The following is a 19,885-nucleotide window of genomic DNA, read 5'->3' as shown; positions in this document are numbered from 1 at the left end:
CTGCGTCCCCTACATATCTTGTCAAAAGAAAAATTCCATTGACCAAATCTGTAGGGGGCGCAGTGGAGTAACTAAAAATGTTTCCATCCGATGGAATATTTTCTTTTCTGCCCAAAAACTGTATTTTAGACGTGAGGTGGGGGGCTCCGAGTGTTCCCACTAAGGAAAGTAGGCTTTCAACAAACCGTCTTTGTTTTGGTGAGGAGCGAAAGTGTATTTTATTTTTTATTTTTTACGAGAGACGAGAGGCTGCAAAGCCTGCGCAACCGGGGGTGTGCGGGCAAGGGCTCCAAAGTAACATAGCGTTAAGGAGAACTAACTCCTTCTAATCAACGCTATGGACCAGAGCTAGCCTGGCTAAATCCTCGTTGGTTTGGATGCAGTATGTTGTTTAAAATATAAAAACAATACATGATGCGCCTCGAATGACATCGAGGGTCAAGTATTGCTGCGCCTTGTAGTGTCGATAAATATACATTTCTGTTCTGAAACTCGCCATGCTGTGCTTGTTTGGGGATTGTGAGAGAGCTATGAGGCTTTGTTTACATCTGTCAGCCTAGCCACGCGGTACCGGCACACTTCCTGTTTCCAGCCTAGAATAATGACACCAAGGATAAGCCTGTGGCGTCATGAATAACCGGAAGTGTGTATGGGTTGTTTACTGTTGCCCTGTTCGGGGAAAAAACGTGCAAAGTTTATTTTAAGTGAACAGTGAACTAGTTGAAAACATGTACACAACAATACGCATACACAGTGTTGTAATGTAACTACGTAGATGTACTCGTACAGTACATAGACTGTACTTAAAGAAAATGATGAGGTATTTTTACTTTATTTCCAATGTTCAGAACTTTTACTTCTACTCGACTACATCTCAGAGACAAATATTATACTTTTACTCCACTACAATTATTTGAAAACGTTAGCTACTAGTTACTTTGTAGAGTTTATTTTTTATTAGAAAACATACATTAACCTCTTCAGCCATATATACATTTTAAGCCATTTGACAATAGCTGATCTACAAGCTCACAATGCACCGTGACGCGACAAATGGTGTGCTTGTAGATCTACTATTTTCAAAAGATTTGTATACATTTGAAAACTTGTGAAATGGTGACATCCTGCATGAGTACTTTCTACTTTTGGTACTTTTAACTAAGTACATTGTTATACTAATACTTTTGTACTTTTACTGAAGTACATTTTTAATTCAGGACTTTAACTTGTATTGCGGTATTGATACTTTTATTTAAGTAAAAAATGTGAGTACTTTTTCCACCACTGAACGTGACAATGCTGTGTTTTTTGCTGTTCAAGAGTCCCATCAGTCAAATGCACTTCCGCACGGACGATGACATCATCGACGAATCCGTAGTAATATTCATCCTAGTTTCTGGCCGCGCCTCTCCCCGTCACGTCATCAGCCACGCCTCCAATTTGCCGGCAAAAAGTGTAAATAATACTTTATACCTTACACTAACTTCAAAGCTACATCCCAGCTCTTTTAATGTTCGCTGTTGTCAATGTGAAACAGGCCTAACAAAGACCATGATGTGAAGAGTGACGTCTAGGACATAAAGCTGTATAAAGACGTGCTGCTGAACAGCCGGTGGTTTAGTTTAGCGCCAAGTTAAATCACCTCCTCTCTGACGTGTGTGATGCATCAAGTCATCTGTTCCCAGAGAAGGCGCAAAAATAGTCGCGCCAGCAGCTCAGAAAGAAGTAACAATCTGCCGGGTTCATACACACCCTAAAACTGTCTGCAAGAGAAGAGAAAGCCACGATCAACCTAACCAGAACATCAAACTAGTTGCATCGTAGTAGTGCTTATTTATTTGATCGGTGTTGTTGGGAGTGAACTTCAAGGACTGGAATCTTGAGGTGATTAATGCTACAACAACAACGTGATTACTTTTAGGTTTTTTAACCACATTTTCGGGCTAAGCTAACGCTACCTTAGCTATTGCAAGCGTGCAAAACTTTCTTAAAAGGTATAGATGTCTACTGTGGTACGTGGATCGTTCGTTTATGTTGCAGTGTAACGTTATTAAGACATGCTGAATGGACAATCAAGCCGTCCCAGGCCAGCTGTGCACGGCTCGGCCATTATCTAACCATCTGTCCAAAGTTTGTGAAAAATAAGTAACTTCTCAATAAGAAAATGTCAAACTACCGCGCGGACAGCATGCTATAGAGTCACATGTTACGTGTCGTGTGGTTTAAACGACGAACTTTGGTTTATTTAGTGCATATTAGTGATCTTGTAACGTCGCGTACCATTGCCATTTCCCCGCGCCTCTCTCTCTGAGCTGGGCTTTGTCAGCAGAGATCGAGTGGGGGTTGGGAGTGGAGTGGAGTGGGTGATGTGGTGTTAAAACTGGAAATAAAATGAATAAAAACACGTCTCTTGTCCTTAGGTTTGCTCGGAGTGTGGAGGACACGCATTTGAGTATAATGCTTGGTAAAAGGTGAGTTTGGCTCGTATTACGACCGATCTGTCAAGGATATCAATCAACTTGAGAGAAGTTGAGCTGATGAAGCTACTAGCCATCCTGCTAATTAGCTCGGCACTACAAGCACACAGCATTGTTTTTTTCATATAACCAGCTGAGCTAGATGTTGTTAAAACTGCTGATTTAGAACACAATACATTTTACACTTTTAACTCCTCCACTTTGTTATTGTAGGCAAAATGCAGAGTCGCAGTCTGTAGCCCCACAACTACCCAAGGAACATGGAACCCGTTCGAGGAAGAGGAAGGCAGATGTTGCTGTTGTAAGTATTACTGCAAAGTTAGCCAACGAGCTACCTGAAGGCTAAATACTATTATTATTGGATTGGGCTCCAAGAAGCTAAACTGGTTTAGAATATTGGTTGAGGCTTAATGACTCAACTGTAGGAACGATCATGTCACTGTCTTAATGGAACGACTCAATTATAATAGTTTTGATTGCTTTATCTGTCAACAAATGAAGGACACAATTACCTTTCCTAGTATGTTACCCTGCTCACATGGAGGGGATTCTAATAAACCATGTCTTGATTTTTCACAAATCAGTATTGTGTTTTAAGAACGGGACAAGTGGTAATATATCTGATATTTCACCTGGCCTTTGACAGTCATCTCACTACAATTATCTTCTCTGTTTTTCTCATAGTGATGTGCCGGAAGGACTGAATAGGAGACAACAAAATCATATCTTATATATTAATTCGTGGACATGTTTTGGCGCAATGACGAAACATGCCCACCAATTAATTTGAGATAAATTATTGTCATTCAGCCCTTTTTTTGATTCAGAGTAGAGGCCTCTGCTGTATTTCTGAACTAGCCTGCAAACTGAATCACATCTAAAATCTTTGTCCATTACGCAGTATTTGCAAGATCCCGATGAGGAGGTGGAAGAGATGATGATAAAGAAGAAATGTCAGCGTAATGCTGAGGTAGTTATCTCTCACCACTTTTCACCATTCTATCAATGCATCTCCATTCATCATAAAACATATTCGCTGGCTATGTGCACAGCGCAAGTGGTCCATGTCAGATCAAATGGTGACTCTGCGTGTTCTTCAGTCTAATACAAGTAAATAAACCTTGGATGCTCAGTCCTCGGCTGCATTACTTTCTGCCACTGGGACTAAGAACATGTGTGTGTATGTGTGGAGGGGGGGCACGCTATTTGCCAGCTCACTGTTTTCTTTCTTATTCTCACCCTCCTTCCTTGTTTTTCATTTATCCTGCCTTCCCTCTTCTCTACTCTTCTTATCTATGCAGCTGGATTGGAGTCCTGACGCTAGTTACACAAGTCCACACAGGTGGATCCCCACACCGGAGCACGAAGAGGACCAACCGGTTACCCTGAGAAGTGCTGGCTTCCCCCAATACACCTTCAGCAACATATTTGTCACCCCTGTCCGTTCGTCCCCACTCCCTACACTGTGGTGAGTACTGTTGCCTGCCTGGTGAGAGTTTTGAATGAAATCAATCGGTATACTCAAACATTCTGTCTTCTGTGTGCAGATAGATTTATCTCATAGATGCGAATTCAGTTTGAATGCGTTTCTCTTATTAGTACTAGATTACTTCTGTAGACACATTTATGATCAACTACTTATTGCAATGAATGTAAATATAACATGATGTATGCGGGTGTATGTTATTCAATTTGCCATATTGCATATTAGCCTATCACTTATAATGTGCAGATTGTTCAGGTATCTTTCTGTCGCCATATACATTTCTCAATAGGTCACACATGAATCTGTCTAGTCTAAAAATGCCTTTGCCGAAATATAACAGGCGTGTGTTCCTATGACTCGTTCTCTGTCTCCGACAGTTACCACACACACACACACAGCAGCTGTGTGCAGCTCCACCTTCCTTAATGTCATTCACAGAGAGAGAGAAGTTTTTCGCCGCAGCTGGCTCGCCTCGCTCCTCAACTTAAAATAATGTACTTTTGTGCAATGTAGTGCGCAGCGATGTTCTGCTCCGTTGCATCAATGAGTAAACAATCTACATGCTAACACTATTAGCACCAAGAGCTCACACAATGTGGCTTTGAACAGTGCAGGTGTTGATGTGAGTGCTAGTACTATGGAGATGATATCCAAAGCGTACTGCCACTCATAAAACCCAGTGTGGACACGAGGCCTAAATGAAAGTCCTTCATAAGTATGTAGTGTGTGTGTGTGTGTGTAAGCCAAGTTAGTGTTAGTGTAAGCAAGCGCTAGAGCGCCCATAGCTTGCGGGGCTGTAACCATGAGGACAGATCCCATAGGCCGAACTCCCAATCTCCGGTGTTTACACAAACGCTAATAAATTAAACAGCTTACATTTTGGGAAACGGGCATTGACATTTTGTGCACGTGTCAATGCCAGTGTGCAAGTTGAGATCAACTGCTCAGCCCACTGAGAAGAGGCATGTGGAACAGACCAGATCAGTCCGCTAGACTGACGAACAGGTTTCCTTATTTATATGTAGGATCAGATCAAACAAACTCCTGGGAACTTGATTTATAGATGTACTTGCACAATGACGACAATATACTATATATTTCAGTATAGGCTCTAATCTTTCCTCATCACACTTCTGAAAACAAATCATGTGACAACCTAAGCTGTAACCATTGTTTCATGTGTGTCTCTATCATTCCCTTTGTTCCAGCTGGGCGAGTAAGGATGTGGTATGGCACAATATGTTGGAGAAGGACAAGAGTTATACCAAGGACGTTCACCTCATGGAGAAGCATCCTCATCTCCAACCCAAGATGAGGTCCATTCTCCTGGACTGGCTCATGGAGGTCTGTTGCATTTCTACTCGGCATTGTTTAAGTGAATTTATGGCACGCACTTCCTTGAGAATGTGTCAATTCAAACTCCACTGAAAGGTGCTAGGTCAGTCACCGTTTTTCCTTTTAAGACTGGTTCACTTAATATGGCAGACGTTCCTAGTTCCCTCATGGGATGCACGAAGAACATGGTTTCTGAAAAGTTATATAATTTTATTAGTACCCCGCCTGTGAAATGCTGGTAATCTACTGGATGTACTGCAGATGAATAATGAGATGCAACTAACTGCATCTGTCAGATTAGCGAGCACTTTATGCAAGCCATGATCAACAAATCAGATTTGCCCTGATGAAAGTCAGTAAAGAGCGTATCCACTGTAGCCTATGATGTGGGCTTTTGCCGGCTTCTCCACACCATAAAGCAAACGTGGCTCTTAAGAATGGCCGTGAGAGCTGTGACTGCTGTTGGTCAAAATTATGTCTGTTCACAGAATAACACATTTTGCATTCCTTCATATTAGTCATCCTGTTGTGATTTAAATGTTTTATCCATATGGCTCTACTGAGACCACCTTATGTTGTTTTGTCTCCATTTGGTGCCCAACAGTGGACTGTATTAATGCCGTTTTCTTTTTTTCTTTAGGTGTGTGAGGCATACAAACTACACCGCGAGACGTACCACCTGGCCCAAGATTATTTTGATCGCTACATGGCAACACAGAGCAACGTCTTTAAATCAATGCTGCAGCTGATAGGAATTGCCTGCCTCTTCATCGCTGCCAAAGTGGAGGTAGTGACTAGTGACCCATGGAATCGTCCTCAGAAAATGAATGGGAAAGTGGTGGATATTTAGTTTTTGTTAAGGACTCAGAGGGTGGGAAAATTGCCAAATTTAATTGCTAGACATTTGGCATAGCTGAATGGTTAGTGAACCCGCCTAGGGAGCCAGAGGCCCTGGTTGCCCCAGGTTCGATTCCAGGCCAGGTCAGCATATGTGTCGATGAAATGAAATTTGTCCCTGAGCAAGACTCTTAACCCCTAATTGCTCACAGGTTCTCATTGGAAACAAGACCGCAAGGACTTTCACGAACGACCTGTTAAAAGGAATTATCCTTTATCCTTTTTGGCTTCTGAAATATTTTAGGTTGGGTGTTTTAAAATGTGCATAATTTACAGGTACTATGATACAGCACATCTGATAATGGTGTTTTCAGTCTGTGAATGTGCAATTATATTTGTCCCTATCAATTCTATCATATTACTAACTAAAACGTGATCCGCAGTTAGTATAAAGTATAGGGCATGAACAAATAATTGGAAAGACAGCATCTCCAGCCACAAGGTTAAGTGTATACCGTATTTATGAAATGGGATTATTTTCAAAAAGGTAGCATACTTTTTTTTAAAAATTGAACATGTATTTTCCAGAGAAAGATGAGTCTGTATTTTGGCTTTCTACCACGCCATCGCACCGCACAATGTAGACCGATCACAGCCTACACTGCTAAGTGTACGATGTTATGAAATAAAAACTTGCAGAGCCCGGTGTAAGTTTATAATTTGTTGCTTCCCTGGCTGAATAATACTTAACTTGCTACAGTAGGCAACAACTGCCCTCCACGAACGGCACTCCACTGAATGCATGAATTTGTTAATTAGCTACTTGCCTAGCAACTGAGCTATTGGTAGCTAAAGATTGAACAGGGGCCATGCTTAAGACACTGTTTTAGGAGATGTCAGCCACTGTGTTTTACTGATGACGAGTGTCCCTCCCTATTCAGGAGATGTACCCTCCGAAGTTGCATCAGTTTGCTTACGTCACTGATGAAGCCTGCACTGAGGATGAGATTCTCTGCATGGAACTCATCATAATGAAGGTATGGGACACTCTAAAAACATACATCTATATGCTTTGATAATGTTTGATCCTTTGTTTTCAATTATTGCTAGTTCTTTGTATCTGTTCTTTGATCATGTAAGCAGTGTATGTTGATCATGCAGTAGTGATTTTCTTTTCTGTTTCACCTTCTAACCATGTTTCTAAATCTCTGTGCTCCTTTCTTTGTGATGTAGGTGCTGGGGTGGAGTTTAAGCCCTCAAACGCCCATCTCTTGGCTCAATGTTTACATCCAGGTGGCCTATCTGAAAGAGGAGGAGGAGCTGCTTGTCCGCCGATACCCCCAGGACACCTTCACACAGATCTCTGAGGTATGTACACACATGGATATAGAAAATGTAAAAGTCCTACTATGGTTACATTCTTGTATACATACACTTGACTATTATGTATGTGATATATTCACCAGTACAAACACATGCACACTATACAAGCTTATGTGACTCGGAACTGGTCCCCCCCGCCCCCCACACACACACACACACACACACACACACACACACACACACACACACACACACACACACTGCTATCATCAGGAAAAGCAGTATGTAGGTAAATGGAAACCCTTGTTTAGTCATAAATGTATCTATTTCCCTCTGAATATGATCGGATCAACAGTAACCATCTGTGTTCTCAGGAAATTTGAGACACTGCCCTTTTTAGATGGCTTTATTGTTGTTATTGGTTGGTTTCATAGGAATACATTTTCAACTGTGTCTATGTTATCTTCCAAGCTGTTGGATCTGTGTATGCTGGACACGCGATCCCTGAAGTTCTCCAGCGGAGTTCTCGCCGCCTCAGCTCTGTTTCATTTCTCTTCCTTGGAGCTTGTGGAGACAGTCTCAGGTAAAGGAACTGGCTGTCCGTCCAACCTTCCAAAATAGGCTTGTTGCACTTAAATCATTTTTAGGATTTATCTTCTTTGTGTGACAACTTTTTTTTTTAAAGCCTATTTGAAAATTATAGTGGAGAAAGACATGCAGAGAGTAGAAGAGTATTAAACTGGGGACTCAATAGTCAGAGCATTTTGCACCCATAATATGCACCATAACCACTTGGCTATCGGTTCGCCCCAACGACTCCTATCTTTAGACAAAGAAATGGTCACACACTCCTCGTGGGCACAAAGCATTCATGACGCCCCGATTACAGGCTTCATAGCTTAGCCAAAAGGTTGTGCATGAATAAATGTCAACTTGGTTTGCTCATATCTTTACCATGAATAACTTATCCTATAGGTTTTTCATTATATCTCAATGTTTGTCTTCTATTTTCTGCTTATTTTACTTTGTAAAGTATAATTTGTACTTAGTCACACGAAAATAACATATTTTCAAGTTATGCTTTGTGACTATGCATTGCGATGTTGGCTTGAAAACATGTTATATATGATGAGCGACACTGTTCTGTGTACAATGTATAAATTACGTGTCACATTTCTGTCCATCCGTGTCTGACTCACTCACTCTTTGTGCCTGTGCAGCTCTGAAGCGGATGGATGTGGAGGAGTGTGTCAGGTGGATGGTACCTTTTGCCTTGGCCTTGAGGGAAGGTGGCGCATCACCTATGAAAACATTCCCTGGAATACCTGCAGACGACATGCACAACATCCAGACCCACTCGGACTACCTGACATGGCTGGTAAGACTTGACACTTAAGTAACTTTTAAAGTGACAGACATAACACACAAACAATTGGGCAATTATCACAGTTTACATGAGTAAACCTCACAACTGATTCAGTAAGCCTTGCCGAGTCGTGGGGCAGGAGCCTATCGCGTGAGGCAGCTTTATATACAAGTACATCCCCCAACCATGATGTACAAGTACACCCCCTGCACATGACGCTCATGCTGAGTGCCAAGCAGGGAGGCATTGGGTCTCATTTGTGTGACCCGGCCAGGGAATCGAACCCCAGCCTCCCAATCTCAGGGCGGCCAATGTGCTGGTTAACTGACTCGGGGGTGTGATTATTTTGTGCAGCGTTACAGAGTGATTTCTGAATCTTAATGGTATTAGACTGGTGTAGATGATGCGTCAACTCATTACTGCTGGGCAGGGCTGACATTGGATGTATCACTTGGCCCAAGACTAGGGTTCAGTTACATTTATGATGTTAATGTCATTGCTTCTCGTGTGTGTGTGTGTGTGTAGGATAAAGTGGACACCTACCAGGAAACTGAGCTACAACACCTACCCTCTGGAGTCTTGACCCCACCACTTAGCATTGAAAAGTCTGAAGAGACGCGCCAAGAAGTTGTCAACATTACGGTCCCCATCAGAACAAGGATCGGCACTCCCTCCCCAGAACCACAACCTCTCCCATAGAGAGGAGTGAGATGCTGAAACTGACACAAGAACATCAGAAACGTTGTGGGATCTATCTATGTGCAGTGCCTGTACAGATCTTCACACAGAGTTGGAATGGAAAGGACTAATAGAACCTGTGTGATGGACTGGACTCTTAAGAGGCATTTCCTGCTTCCGCCAGTCCAGGTGCTTTTTAAATCTGTGCGTAACGGGTGTATGCATTTGCATAGAATTTGGCAAAATGGGGGAAACCAGTACAGATGTGGGACGTGCAAACGTCTCGAATGCCACTCTGTTACGTTTGATCTATGTTTAGCCTGCTGATCGAACCAAACCAGTGAAGGACCTTACAGACCATGAGCGTTTATTTTGTGCGATTCATTCTCATTCATTTAAACTGCTGTTTGGGTGCCGAGTACATCCACACAGAATGCGAATATTACGTGGCGATAAAGAAACAAGGGCGACGTGTCACTGCAATTAACAGCATCAACCTCTGAATTGGGCATCACTAAATTAAAGGTTTGATGTGAAATTTTCTCTTCCGCATTTTCGGATTGTTTATTCGTTAACGCTCCAGGTGTGTAAGGTCCTTGAGAGGAGGCCTTTTTGTGGTGATATCACCCAGTACGAGAACTTCAGTGCAGCGTTGCATTGTATCCATGCAGTCTCATGAATTGCCAACCACAACTCGCATACTTGTGGCTGATGCCTCGATCATATTTTATATGCAGAGGCAAAACTAATTGGACAATTATATTGGCAAGTCTCTTCTGTTGGTTGAGTGCTTTTACCATGTGTGTTTTGTATCATTCAGATTTTATTTTTTAATTAATGGTGGTTGCAGTTGCCCCACCCCCCCAAAAAAACCTATTACTAGGGTCATCCGTGGCTCTATGCTGCTATAAAAGGTGGGCTTTGCATTACGAAGGTTGAAATGTTTTTTGTGTGTGTGTGTGTGTGTGTGTGTGTGTGTGTGTGTGTGTGTATGTATGTATGTTGCATTTGGTTCTAATCTTGACATTTTTCTGGGACAAAACATGGCCATGTTTTACTTCGGGACCAGTAGCTTGGCTACCTACAGTAAATGGACAAGTGAACAAGCTTACGAAGCTATAATATTGATTGTATTTAACTTTTGTGTTTTTATTTTAACACCTCCATTTCATTCCTCCACCGAAATGTATGAGTTGAGTTTTTAAATGAAATGCTGCTACTTCATATATTTTTGAATAAAGACTGTGCCTCAAGGCAGTTTCATGTTTTTAATCAAGTCTATCGTGTGTTTAGTGAATGAATTTTCCCGTATTTTTATTCTTTACATTAGTTAAATGTCCATACAAAGTAGGGTAAGCTACACTTACCCTTTGACACTTATTTGGTTAAAATAAGTGTCAAATAGCTCTATATTCGAATAGTAATCTTTGAGTGTTCTGTTACTGAGTGTTCAGTAAGAAGTATGTCTTTCCAGCTATTGAACAGAAAATGCATTTTCAGATCAGGATACCAATTTTAGGATGGAGAACTCAGGATACAGATTAAACAAGTGCAATTGGAAGTGATGACACAGAAATGAACAGACAAAATTGTAACTGGAGCACAAAAAAATGAAGCTGATAAATGGGTAGCCTAGCCTACTCTCCTGATTGGCTGAAAGTTTGTCAACTACCTGAATATAGTTATTTTTTATCAAAGAGCTGGAGAGACAGGGAGACTCCTGTTACTGAACAAACTCTCTAGCAATAATTACTATCAGAATATAGTAATGTAACCTTTTAATCTCTGCATCTTAATTTTGAGTCGACTCAAAATGGAGCTGTGGCACAGCACTGTAATGGCTGGGCTTGGCATGTGCTGCCCTGGCCTCTACTTAACACTAAGGACCTGCACCCAAGCCTTATTCCACTAGATGTCAGTGTGCTGCTGTCACGTTTGCCCTTGTGATAATGTTGACGTCTGATAAAATAATCATGATCAAATAAATGAGAAACTCATTCAGCGTTGATTGGAAAATACTGCAACAGAAGTGGATGGAACATATTTTAATTCTACTCCAACTCGGGAGCTGCTTGGAAATCTGGGCTGCACAATTAGTGGACCCGCAGTAATTATTCAAGAAATCAGATCTATAAATGCCATCTTTACGGACCATTTTAGCTCTGTGCCCCGCCCCCTAGAATTGTAACTTTTAATTGTATTCAGCTCCTACGCCAATAATTGTATTCAGCTCCTACGCCAACTTCGCCACGACGCCAAAACACATCAGGCCAGGGCTTAGGGTTCGTCACTGACGTAGGTGCTCAAACAATTACTCGCATGTTTTACTTAAGTAAAAAGTATCAATACCGCAATGTAGATACAAGTAAAAGTCTGGTATTCAAAAAATTACATGAGTAAATTAGGCCTACAAAAGTATTGGTATCAAAAGGTACTTTTAAGTACCAAAAGTAGAAAGTAGCCTACTCATGCAGAATGTCTCATTTCACAACTTCAAAATAGAACTTGCTCACAACAATGCGTCGCAACTCGCAGAGACGCATTGTGAGCTTGTAGATCGTCTATTTTCAAATGGCCAAAATATAGGGCTGAAGTGGTTAATGTATTGTTTTGTGATAATCAAAATCTACAAAGTAATAGTAAAGTTTTCAAATAATTGTACTGGAGTAAAAGTACAATATTTTCCTCTGAGCTGTAGTGGAGTAGAAGTAAAAGTCGGAAATACTCCAGTAAAGAAAAAATACTTCATAATTGTACTTAAGTAGGCTACAGTACTTGAGTAAATGTACTTGTATGTACTGCACGTTGCAAACGTGGTTAGGAGACGAACTGGGGAAGAAGGGCCCCAGCAGTTATCGACCCTTGATTGATGTACTTTATTTAGTACAAGTAAGACGCGCGAACGCTGGAAGCGAACGCAGCTCGAAAATAGTGTGTATTTACGGACTCTGTGTGTGTGTGTGTGTGTGTGTGTGTGTGTGTGTGTGTGTGTGTGTGTGTGTGTGTGTGTGTGTGTGTGTGTGTGTGTGTGTGTGTTTTGACTGTAGCTGCACTCTGGCGCCCTCTGTCGGCCGCACCCAGGCAGTGCACTGCACACAGACACACACACACACACACACACACACACACACACTCCTTCCGCGTTCGCAAAGACATGGGAACAACAGTACATGGAAGTACAAATTCACAATACGAGGTCTACTAAACTGGAAGACTCATAAAAGCACTGAGCTTGTTTCAAATGAGTTCCCCTTCATGGACAATCATCCACAATATATTAAATAATTGACTACAGCTGGCATGTGTCACAAATGTATCCTGCCAGGCCAGCCAAACAGTCATGGTCTGGAGACGACAGCCCCATCCCATCACCGTAGCAAAGGAGGGAAGCACAAGCTACATGGTAAGCTACCAGTGGTGGAAAAAGTACGCACATTTCTACTTAAGTAAAAGTATCAATACTACAGTGTAGAAATTCTCTTTTTACGTTAAGTAAAAGTACAAAACTATTGGTATAAAAATGTACTTAAATTACCAAAAGTAGAAAGTACTCATTATGCAGAATGTCCTCATTTCACAAGTACTGACAATTTGAAATACTCCAGTAACTCCTCAAAAATGTACTTAAGTACAGTACTTGAGTAAATGTACTTAGTTACTTTACACAACTGGCTACACCTGCCATGTCCAGTGAGTCTGTTAGCCTTTAGTCTCGCGTAGCCAGACAACTATTCCACAATCTCTGAATGCTAGTCTGGAACTACAACTCCCGAAATCCGAGAGAGGAAGCTGGCACTTCCGTTCACGAAAATATATTACTATGTACCCTACTTAGATTGTTGCCAGCTTAATTCCCAGTTCCCACCATGTTTTCTAAGGCTACCTAGACTTGCGTCAAAAGTGAACAGCTACAAACACTAGTAGGAAATAAACCAGAAATAAATCAGAAATAAATGTGGACAGACTATGTTATAGACACAAAGAATAAATCTGATAACAATGCAGAGAGAAATCAGACAATTACAACACATGAAAAAAACAAGTGTAATTGCAAGAGTGGATCTTTCATTATCCAGGTACAGATGGCATTTTGATACTACCAGCTTTAAATGAGGTGTTTGATGACCAGCTGCCAGTCGAGTGTTGACTTCCTTGGGAAGACAGAGGTAAGAGCATGTTGATTTTTGTTCTCAATCTCACAACAGATATGGGAGATGAATTGTGCCCCAGGCCCCTGGAACAAAAATATTGATCTTTTATCACTTATTCATTGGGTGCTAATGGCATAAAGAAACTAGATCAGCAAACCATCTCTGAGACTTTTAACCATAAGACTGAACTTTTGAAACCAAAAGAGCTAGACTTGTTTTTCTAACTACATGGGTCGGTTTGTGCTGATGCTATACTGGCAGCAGTGCTGTTTGTGGTTGGAGAGGCGTGTGCTAATCGGGCCAGACCTCCCTGAGGGCATCGTCACAAGTCCATGTAAACAAGTTGCTTCAGTGTATATCAGCAGACCCTTTGATGTTACCGGCTGACTTAGTTTCTCTTCACTTACTTTTCAATATTTCATCGACTTCATTCATCATAATGTATGCTAACTTGGGCAAATCTGAAGTTTCACAGCGTAGTGCTGTTTTCAAAATCAGATAATTATTCATGTATATATTTTGTTGTTGCATATCTTTAAAAAAAGGTTTACTTTCTTTTATACTGCTAACTGTAGCCTACCACGTTTTTATTATCTTGTTTATTATCAGTTTCACCAACCCCTTGTTGGTTTCAGTGACGGTTTAGACAACCATGTGTCTCCTTTGATACACATGACGTCCCTATAGCTGCTTCTTTTCACCTGACAGTGTGGAGGAACACTCTATCCCTCCCAGTTCCACACCCTGAGTTGCCATTGCAGTGACAGAGATCACCCTTCCCAGCCTTGAATAGTATACATGTGTTCGTTGGAGCTCCCGGTCAAGCTGGGGGCACCACGAAGGAGTCAAACCTCAGTCTCCACGAGGTGACCAGAGATGGGCACAAATATATTAAAAAGGCATTTAATAAAGGGCTCTGATTATCATTGTCACTGTGCAACCAGAGAAGACAGACTACAGTATATGAAGACAAATCTTTGGACAGTGAACATATTGAAAAGTAGTGTCATGTTGCCATCACTAGGACAAATAATAATAATAATTGTAAAGCTTTATTTACATAGCACCTTGCGAAACAAAGTTACAAAGTGCTTCACAGAGATAAAATACAGTAGAAGAGCACAACAAATTGAAATATAAAATATGAAAACATTAAAAGCAAATTATGCAGCAGTACAGTAGGAGTCTAGGACACAATGGGTAAAAGCATTTAAGGAATAAAAGCGACTCTTTAAAAGTGGGTTTTCAGGAGGGATTTGAACGGGGGCACAGACTCTGCAAGCCTGTCTCTGGAATGCCCTCCTGAAGGGGAGGGCATTCCAGAGAGTCAGAGCTCTAAAAGCAAAGGCCCGATCACCTTTTGTTGTTTTATGGGAGAATGGGATTTCGAGTAGAGCTTTGTCTGTGGACCTCAAACAAACAAAGTGGGAGTGGGATTCTTATCCAGCGGCCAGCGTGCATGTCTCTGTGATTGGCTAGTTCTGGTCCATAGCCTGGCGGGATGCTTATCCCATAGCCTAGACGACAAATACTCTGCAATTATAAATAAAAAAATGACAATACTCAATAGTAATTAAATAAGTATTTTCAATACATTTAATTGAAATACTCCCCATCTCTGGTGGTGGTAAGGAACTTTACCCTTGTGCCATCCAGACGTCCACCTTTATACATTTTAACAACTTAAACTCTATATACTCGTTGACCCCTAAGGATAGACCCACCAGGGGTCTATCCTTGTCTCCCTACTTTTTTTTCTCAATACACCATATCTCTTAAATAACTGATCTAGCTCAGCTCGCTACACACTCAAGATCTACAAGAGCCACATGATCTACAAGCTTACGTGTTGTGTTGTGTTGTGATGCGTTGTGAGCGTGTACCTGTATATCTGCTATTTTCACCTTTTATGACATGCCCAGAATAGGGACACTAGGTTTCATGTGGTTAATTTGGGGGAAGTTGCATGAGAAGCTTTTCAATATACAGCGACTTATTGTGCAACTGACAAACTTTGCAGTGTAATGAGTTTATTCCACATTCCTTTAGGATGCCGATGATCAGTAATTTACCATCAGTGACGGAGATGCAATCCATGCCATGGTGATGCATGCACATCAGGTCGCACATTATTTCCAGTTGAAAAATTAGAACTTTTGAAGGGCCAGTTGCTATTGACGGACTCACAGCGCCCCTGTAGTACTCTTCAACTTTGTGCAATATGTCCTGTTGAAATGCCTTGGGACTGTACTATACATGCTGTTTTCCCTGTCATGCTGTTTAAATGTGTATCTGCCTCCCTCTGGTGGCCTCTCTAATTAACTACACAACCACTTGATAAATCACAGCTTTTCTCTCAGGAGCCCTTCTTTCCTCTGTAAGGACACAACCAAGGAGCAATGTAGGGGATGGATTTATCGAGGTGTGTGTGTGTGTGTGTGTGTGTGTGTGTGTGTGTGTGTGTGTGTGTGTGTGTGTGTGTGTGTGTGTGTGTGTGTGTGTGTGTGTGTGTGTGTGTGTGTGTGTGTGTGTGTGTGTGTGTGTGTGTGTTGTGTGTGTTAGAGATGTGTGTTACAGAGAAAAACTACCTACTTAGCATTCTGTTTGGTCCCTGTGAAACTTTTGGAATGTTTATTTAAAAAGTGACATTAAAAGCTTTAAATAATATGGTCTACAGTTGGAGTCAGGTAAAGGTTAAAGAAAACATTTAGGCATGCAATAGTGAGAGATAATGCTGTATGGCAGGGGGTTAGAGAGTGGGTGTAAGTTAATAGGCTCATTGTGACATTTATTCACGCACAAACGTTCCGGCTGTGAAGCCTTCATCGGGGTGAATGGCCGTGTATGTATAGCGGTGACATGTGAGTGCATGAATGTGCCAAAACATGTCTGGGAATTAGTCTCTGGGTGAAGTCGTGTGCAGTGGTGGCAGGGATGTATGCAGGCCATGAGTTGTCATCTACGCCATATTCGGTGAAATTCTAATTTGATTAGGGCTGCAACTGTCGATTATCTATCGATAGTTCTATTGATAACTTTTTTGATTAATCAATAAGTAATGAGAAGTGTGTTTTTTATTTATTTATTTTGTAATCGACTAAATTAATTAGTCTTTTACTTTGTTGTACAACAGTGTTGTGTATAAATCATGAAAATAGCCAATCTACAAGCTCACAAATAGCATATCTACAAGCTATATACAACACATTGGTAGCTTGTAGATCTAGTTTTGCTATTGTTGAAAATCGATTGTTTTATTATCGATTCAATCAATTAGTTTGAAAGATCGCTGCAGACACGGGACCACAGCACAACATTTTCTGCCCCCATATTATTTATTATCAACAAATGCTTCATTTAAGCTTTGATGCATGACTCTTTCGACCAGCGTCGTACAGCCAAAACGACTGAACAGAAGTGGCAATATGACGACGTGATGTGGCTCTGTTGACACTTGAGTTGAGTTGAAATTTAAAAGCAACATTTTGTCATATGACGCTCCTTGTTGAAAGGGTTGTAGGTGAAGTATACATTTGGCTGTAGCACAACACACACTCTATGCCCCCTCCATTCTCTCTTTGAGCAAAAACACACCACAACAACTCTCTTCTGATTTAAGTTTTTTTTCAGAGGCATTTAGAATGATTTCCAGTTTACTTATATGATTCTGTTATTAAATTGTCATTTAAGTTTAGCTGTGATTTAGTTTCTGTTATCTAGTTTATGTTCTTGTTTGTCTCCTTTATTTATTTCATTTTCATTTGCCCCTTGGGTGTTCTTTATCTCACCTGCATAATTTCACTTTTCCCCCTCTTCTCTCATTCTGTTACTTATCATTAATATCAAGAAGAAATGAAAAGAAAAAAAGAAACTAAGAAACCCAAAACTGATATGGTTTACCCGAAATGGAAGATGGCTTATCATTATTGTCTGCATGCCAATGGGAATTATAGATGAGATAGTGGTATGCAGATTGTTTTAGAGAATCCAATTAGAACTGTACTGATTTTGAGTGTAAACAGACTTCCACTTTCATCCATTGTTTAACCCATTCAATCCGGGAAAGCATCTCTATCATTTTTAGATTTATTTGGCTATTCAAAAATAAAAAATATATTTATTTAAAGATTTGCACACATTTTCACGATTTAAAAAAAATAGTACAAGCTCATAGCCGTGCTATGAGCTTGTAGATCTGCTATTTTTGAATAGCCAAAGTATAAAATAATGGTTATAGCTCAAATCTAAAATGACACAGATGCGTTCCCAGATTGAATGGGTTAACATAAGCTTGGACCTCACTGAAGTGAGAATGAGCTTGTCCAGGGGCAAGAATCATGAGCCATTTCCAAAAAATGTCTCACCACTCACCAGTGCTACTCTCCTCTTCTCCTTTATTGCATTCTCTTCTATTGACAATTTAAGCATTTTCATCTCCATCTCATTGGCACATTAGTTAAGTTTCCAAATCTGTGAGTGGGTGACGTTCATTTTTATTTTATTACACAATCAGTTATTACATTATTGGCAAATTGAATAACACAATTATTGTAATAATTCATTATTTATCTGGAAAGATAGTCAGTCATTACATTAATAGTAGGCAACATTTAGCTTACTGGGAAATGTATTACACTGACAATTATTACAGTATATGTTAAGCTGCAAATTGTTATGTTAATGTTTTATTAAGTTACTGAGATGCCATTTTGTTAATAGTAATACTGCATACTTTCCCAAAACGCAATACAATTTTGTTTTGAAGAATTGCTGACTAAGGCAGTGTTTTGTAGGTTGTTTTCAGTGAATGACCAAATCTTCGGTGCCTCACCCGTCCTATACACATGCATTCTACTGTACCTACAGATTACGATCTCCTCTAGCAGTATTCTTGGTGCATGTTGGGCTGCCTTGCTGAAAGGCACTTTGCCAGTGGTGATAGTACCGTAGATGTAGAGGTAACACCAGCCACCCTCCAGTTGGTGGCTCACAGCTGGGAAGCTCCTCTCACTGCCAGGCATTGAATGGGCAACCTTCCAGTAATTGATGTGCCTTTCCACCTTAAGGCCAACATGCTGTGCCCTTTGTGCTTGACTTCATACAGTACAAACCATGTGTACATGTCATATTCATTGTAGGTTGGGTGTAGAGCTATATCACTGCAGCATGAGTATCCCCAAACGTTTCAGGCTGTGACCCCCCAAAATACTCACATTTTAACTGGGGACCCCCCACCCTGACAAGCACTTGGTATTGTAGGCAATACATTTAGTTTGACTCAGATAAACAGATAAATATTGTGAGGCGTTGTGAGCTTGTAGATCGACTATTTTTAGAATGTGCAGATCATCTGGGGAACCCCCAAAATGATTTGGGGACCCCCCGACGCCCAGTTTGGGAACCACTGCCTTACATTTATTTATCAGCAGTGGCAACCCCCAAATATCCATTTACTTCATAAGAGGGAATGATAAGCATTTTTCTAGATACCCAAAGTCACTGTGTACTTATTCCCTTATTTTGAAGCAAATGAGCCAGATGTATATTAAAGCCCATTCAGTGGTGCTGCTGATTGATTATGAATACTTAACAGTTAGCAAAAGCACTGAGGTACAGTTCCATACAAAAGGATGCTAAAAGGATAAACCCAAGAAAGCGCTATGGCTTGTTTCCATTGGGGTCCTGTGTATTCAATTTATCGAAACATTTAAAGACAAACAATAATATGCAAAAACATCATATAAACGAGTAGTGATCAAAAAGAAAAATATGTACAGTAAACAGTTGTGGGTTGTGGGGGGGGGGGGGCATTTCTGGTGATAAGCTTAGAAGCTTAGCTTAGCTTAGCTTATTCAAAACAAATACCTTATTCAATTGTATTTACAGATTTATTATTTGTACAATATGCTATGTTTGCCATTGCTTTTCTGCGGTACCATGCTACCAATATTATAAAACATTACAAATAATGTATCTGTATTTTCCCTTATGTTGTAAACTGAAAGGGACATATTTGGTGTAAGACTTAGAGACACAGAGTACAATAGAGCATGTGTGGATTAGGTCTGGTTAATAATGGTAACACAAAGGCACTCTGTTCTTTTAAGTCTTTATGGGATTTGTGTGCACGCGCGCATGTGTGTGTGTGTGTGTGTGTGTGTGTGTGTGTCAGTTTGTGTATCTTTCTTGAGGGGCCATTTCCTGTCAATTCTACTCAACATATCCCCGGTTC

The 19,885-nt window shown here is 40.7% G+C and overlaps 1 protein-coding gene across 1 annotated transcript; it reads left to right on the top strand.

Annotated features, from left to right (window-relative positions):
• Positions 1-1,698: 1,698 nt before the first annotated feature.
• Positions 1,699-10,766, top strand: ccne1 (cyclin E1). Its single transcript, XM_084085150.1, has 12 exons — positions 1,699-1,884; positions 2,421-2,471; positions 2,691-2,778; positions 3,379-3,447; positions 3,779-3,945; positions 5,172-5,307; positions 5,939-6,085; positions 7,077-7,172; positions 7,369-7,503; positions 7,930-8,041; positions 8,679-8,836; positions 9,350-10,766. Exons 2-12 carry the CDS (start codon positions 2,458-2,460, stop codon positions 9,521-9,523), a joined length of 1,296 nt encoding a protein of 431 aa, XP_083941276.1. The 5' UTR covers positions 1,699-1,884; positions 2,421-2,457; the 3' UTR covers positions 9,524-10,766.
• The last annotated feature ends 9,119 nt before the right edge of the window (positions 10,767-19,885 follow it).

This window comes from Gymnoscopelus microlampas (genome assembly GCF_963454915.1).
Source record: "Gymnoscopelus microlampas genome assembly, chromosome: 1".
In the NCBI taxonomy this organism is placed as follows: domain Eukaryota; kingdom Metazoa; phylum Chordata; class Actinopteri; order Myctophiformes; family Myctophidae; genus Gymnoscopelus; species Gymnoscopelus microlampas.
This window is presented reverse-complemented; position numbering and strand designations above follow the sequence as displayed.